Source organism: Montipora foliosa, chromosome 2 (genome assembly GCF_036669935.1).
Source record: "Montipora foliosa isolate CH-2021 chromosome 2, ASM3666993v2, whole genome shotgun sequence".
NCBI classification, from domain to species: Eukaryota; Metazoa; Cnidaria; class Anthozoa; order Scleractinia; family Acroporidae; genus Montipora; species Montipora foliosa.
The window spans coordinates 40,051,997-40,056,996 of NC_090870.1; the positions used below are offsets into that span (position 1 = coordinate 40,051,997).

Consider the following 5,000-nt stretch of genomic DNA (forward strand, 5'->3'; position numbering starts at 1 on the left):
TCGTGGTCTTCCCTGCTTCTTGTCACTTAGTATCCTCCTCTCACGTCCATTTCCAAACTCATTACTGCAAATTCGGTGCGCAGACGAGTTTGATATTCCACATTCATTCCTCAGCGATTTTTCAGAAAGACAATTTACTGTATGTTTTCAGGTACCACACCAAAGCCTTTTTCTCTGCTGCAATTTGTTGGATGAAGACCATACTTGCATGTACATACAATTTTTCACAAAGCAGACGAAGAGTAAATTTTCATAGAAAGCTGAACAACGTCACAGTCGATATCGTTTTCAAACTCTAATTTTACATTTAAATTCTAAACCTTGCGCAAACATTACATTTGGTAACGCCATATATCCTTTCACATTGTAAATAACAGTTCCTTGTCTTATTATAGTGTTGTTTTCTATTTTTCAAAACGTAATCGGTACTTTTGTGTGTCAGCCAGTATTCAGACAATGGGGGACAAAACTCTTAGGACACTTGACATGATCTGCCTTAATTTTTTCCCTTTTCCCCCACCCCCAAGCAATGTTGTAGTTTGCGCAGGGCTGTACACTTTACCCTGTCCTAAACAAGTGTCTTCACCTCAACATTGCTTGGAGGGGGGAGGGCCATTCGCGGTATGCAATCCACGTGGTTAGAGAAGTGCATATTATGCTACATCTGAATATTTGAAAAGTCAAGGATCTGGAAGGAAGGTTTTCCATATCACTTCCAAGGGTTTTTGGTCCTCCATTGTAGACATGATATGGCATGCCCACAAGAAAATAACATCGAAAAGAAGAGAATTGAAAAAAAAAAAAAATTACAGACAGCTTGCATTTAAACTTAGAGAGCAAAGTCAGAGTTGTGCCTCTTGTGATGTGCACTCGGTGGAGGTGTAAAAGAGACAATAAAGGAACTGGAAATATTTTTGAAACAAACAATTTGTGCAAGACGCAGGAGGCAATAATATGAAAAGTGTTATCAGGACTTGAGTAAAATTGATGATAAAAACGAAGTTGTGAAAGGGGCCAACAAAATTCTTCGTGGTCCCTCAATTAGGCTATATTGTTTGAATTTGAAATATTGCTATAATCTCTAAATAATAATAATAATAATCCTTCTCTTCTGTTGTTGAGAAGGAAAATAACAAAATTGACGCCATTAACACCTGGGCAGTCTCTGTACTGAGGTACGGAGCAGGTATTATAAGATGGACAAAGGAAGAGCTAAAAACATTGGATAGAACGACTAGAAAGGTATTGGCAATGAATGGTGCTTTTCATCCAAATCTGATAAGCTGTGAGGGAAACAGCTTAGGATGGTATGTGAAGAATTCTCTGGAAGTCCTGCTGCAAGGAGTAAGGGCTACTAGTGTAATTCAGAGTGAGCAAACAGTGAGCAAAGATAAATTCAAGACATTGTGGAACAATGAGAAACTCGACAGTTGGAAGGAAAAAAGGCTGCATGGTCAATTTGTGAGAGAAATACCTGAAACGACGCATGTAGAAGAATCGTGGAGCTGGTTGCGAAAAGCAGACTTGAAGATCCAAACAGAAGCACTTATTTGTGCAGGTCAAGAACAAGCCGTCAGGACTAACTATCTAAAATACCATATTGACAAAACGGTGGAATCCCCTTTATGTAGGCTATGTGGCGAGAAAGGTGAGAGCGTAAACCATATTGTCTGTGAGTGTAAAAAGCTGGCCCAAAGGGAATACAAACAGAGATATGACAACGTTGCAAAAGTAGTTCATCAGAAGGATAAGTGGTACGAACACGCAGCAGACAGTGTAAGTGAAAACGATGAGGTTAAACTACTGTGGGACGTGAACATACAGTGTGATCATGTCATTGAAGCCAGAAGACTGGACATTGTGGTTGTAAATAAACAGGAGAGAAAGTGCACTATTATTGATATTGCCGTACCAGTGGATAAAAGAATTGGTGAAAAGGAGAATGAGGAAGTTGAAAAGAATCAGGATCTTAAAAGAGAAATTGCAAGAATGTGGAACATGAGAACTGTGCAGGTGGTACCAATTGTTGTAGGATCATTGGGAAGTGTAACAAAAAAACTTGGACAAGTGTCTGGGAAAGTTGAATGTCAAAATTGTGTTTCATTGCAACAGAAAACTACGTTACTGGGAACGGCGAGGATTTTGAGAAGGGTGTTGGAGCTGTAGAGTAAGAAGAAAACTCTAAGGGACCCTTTGGTCACAGGCTATGACCCGCTCCCTTAGGAAGCAAACCGGAAAAAAGATCATCCAGTTTACAAAGATGGTGATGATGATAATAATAAGAAGAATAATATTAATAATATTCCTTCTCAACATTGTTGTTGAGAAGGAAGATAACAAGACAATCATAGTGGATATAGCTTCACCGTGAGATCAAAGAGTGTATGAAAAGGAATGTGAAAAGATTGAGAAATATCAGGACCTGATTAGAGAAATTGGAAGACTATGGGAGATTAGGCATCTGAAAGTGGTACCAGTAGTCGTTGGTGCACTCGGAGTAGTAAGGAAAAGGTTGGATGCATGGCTTGAGTAGCTAGGTTACCATCAGAACGGGAATGTTTTAGAATCCTAGCTGTGCCTAAAGGCTGTTTTCTAAGTAAGCTATTGGAAAGCTGAAGGAGAAGAAATGACACAAAGGACCTTTGGCCATTGGCTATGGCTCGCTCCTTTAACGTAATAATAACAATAACAACAACAACAGTAATAATAATAATATAAGGTGCATTGGTGCAAGAACATAACTTAGTTCAAACTGTCTTGCCTTGCATGTTTTTAAAAGTTTGGGAAAAATAATAATTGATTATTACTAGAATAAAGTCAAGCAAAACGTTTTTTACATTTGAATTTTGAAAGAACCAACCCTATTGTCATAAAATAAAATTAACAAGTTACAAACTTGTCCAGCTACCATAGTAACAAAAGACCACAAACTGTTACATTGACCTACCATCTAATCCAATGGGAAGCAAGTCTTCCTCAACTGCCCCAGCTGCAAGGCAAAGTTGTTGCAAGGCTCAAGAATTTGAGGTTTTGATGTTTCAAATAAGAAGCTCTTTTCTCTTCCAGAAAAGCCCACAAAAAGATAAATAGAGAAATATTTCAGGCAACATTTGTTTTGTTTATTCAATTCATCCTGACATGTAATTTTCTTATTTATCATTGCACATGCAGAGTAGGTCTTTGTTGGTTATGCTGAATGCTCTATACATGGTTTAGACTCAAACATTTCACCAACCATAAGTTCATGTTTGTTATTCTTATCTAAACAAGGCCAATGCTTGTTACTGGAATTTTACATTACAATAACCACAGAAAATAGACCAATAAGTTCGAGGTAAAGACTGAAAAAAATCTATGGGATTTTTAATGAGCCATATTTCCCAGCAACCTCTCTGGGGCTTAATGACTTCATGTAATAGTTTAAAACATGTTTCTATATATTGGCATGTGCGAAAATCAAATTTACCACTACTAAAATGAACCCTCTTGATAGCAATGTTTCATACCCTGGGACACAGTCGTGGTTATCAATTGGCTCTATACCATTGCGGAGATGTTTAATTTATCATTGTGTGGGACAACAGTAAAAATAGGCTTAAATTCTGTTATTGTTACTGAAATGAAATAATGTTTGTAATTACTTTTAATATACACACTTTGTGTGTTCGAGGACACTTGTATTTGAAGTGTGCACTCTAAAAATTTTTTATTATGCTACAGTATTGAAAACAACTGTTTACATGGAGATATACAAAAAGAGACCATAAATAATTGTAAATAGAACATTATTTTGTGATTCAATAAAATGTCATCTGTGAAAATGTGTAAGTATTTCAGGGAGTATTGTTACCCTAGAGTAACCAGAAACAATGGGATAAAAAATACATATAGGTAACACAATATGTAGGATTATATGCCTTTTTCCCATCTTTTGAACAACTGGAGCCAGATATCACAGTGGTGGTTTGTAACAAATGCACTAAAATCCAAGTCAGAATTTCAAACTTCATTCATTTGAAGGCTTGGATCTGCTCTTCCTTGCAATGAAGATCTCCACTGATGGTGGTGCAAGTGTTGCTGGAATGGTTGGGGCCAGTAATGCAGGATCGCTCTCATTTAGTGAAACCTGACGGGTTACTATGTCAACATCTTCGCTCTTTGCTCTCAGGACCTTCCCCATTAGCAATGGAATGTAGTCATATTTCTTCTTCACTTTTGCTCCTTTGTGCGCTGGTTGTATTTCCTTGTGACCATACCATCACCTTTCTTGGTGGTGGTTGGTTCCAATTCCAATTCCAATTCCAGCCAGTTGCTCTCTACCTTTGTACACTTTGTAGCTGAAGAAATGAGAGAAGAAAAACACTGCTTTTTTTTTCATTTCTAGAGTTATCTCAATTCCCTCATGCATTTGTAAGTCTGTCCAGCTTTCTATGGAACTTGTTAGTAAATCATTGAACCATGTCATATGACAGACGTGCAAAAACATTGCATTATTCCACACGCTTGGTGTTACTGGGAAGAGTTGTAAAAGTAACTCTGTCAGAGCCAGGGTAAGCGTGCATATAGACAAGTATGCGGCCAGTGAGGACAGAACGTGACCATGGCCCTGGCAGTATCGCCCGTTAACGGCCTGGTGTTCCATTCTGCCTATATCTGCGGGATGAATGCATTTCACTTTAACGACTTCTTGGCCCAGACGAGGCAAAATCTAGACCCAGACAGTGCGCCAGCACATCAAAATCCTGCCATCCCCGTGGCCAATACCGAGCTGGAGATTTTCCCGGCCTACAGCCCATTCCTGAACATAGTGGAGCAGGCAATCAGCTCAATGAAGGCAGCGATAAAAGAAGACGTATCGAGGCCCGAAATTCAGGCTCAAATGGACGACAGAGCAGAGGCCAGACGCCTAGGTATCCCTTTAGGAGAGATGCGAATCCGATTGCTACTCGATGCTCTTCAGCGCTCCATAGGTGTTATAACTGCTGCTAAGGCCTACCAGT

General features: G+C 38.9%; 1 protein-coding gene across 1 annotated transcript; it reads left to right on the forward strand.

Moving 5' to 3' along the window:
- Positions 1-1,251: 1,251 nt before the first annotated feature.
- Positions 1,252-2,166, forward strand: LOC137991663 (uncharacterized). Its single transcript, XM_068836712.1, has one exon. It carries the CDS (start codon positions 1,252-1,254, stop codon positions 2,164-2,166), a length of 915 nt encoding a protein of 304 aa, XP_068692813.1.
- Positions 2,167-5,000: the final 2,834 nt, after the last annotated feature.

Coding starts and splice junctions, on each gene's coding strand:
- LOC137991663 (XM_068836712.1), top strand. CDS start 1,252: ATGAATGGTGCTTTTCATCCAAATCTGATAAGCTGTGAGGGAAACAGC.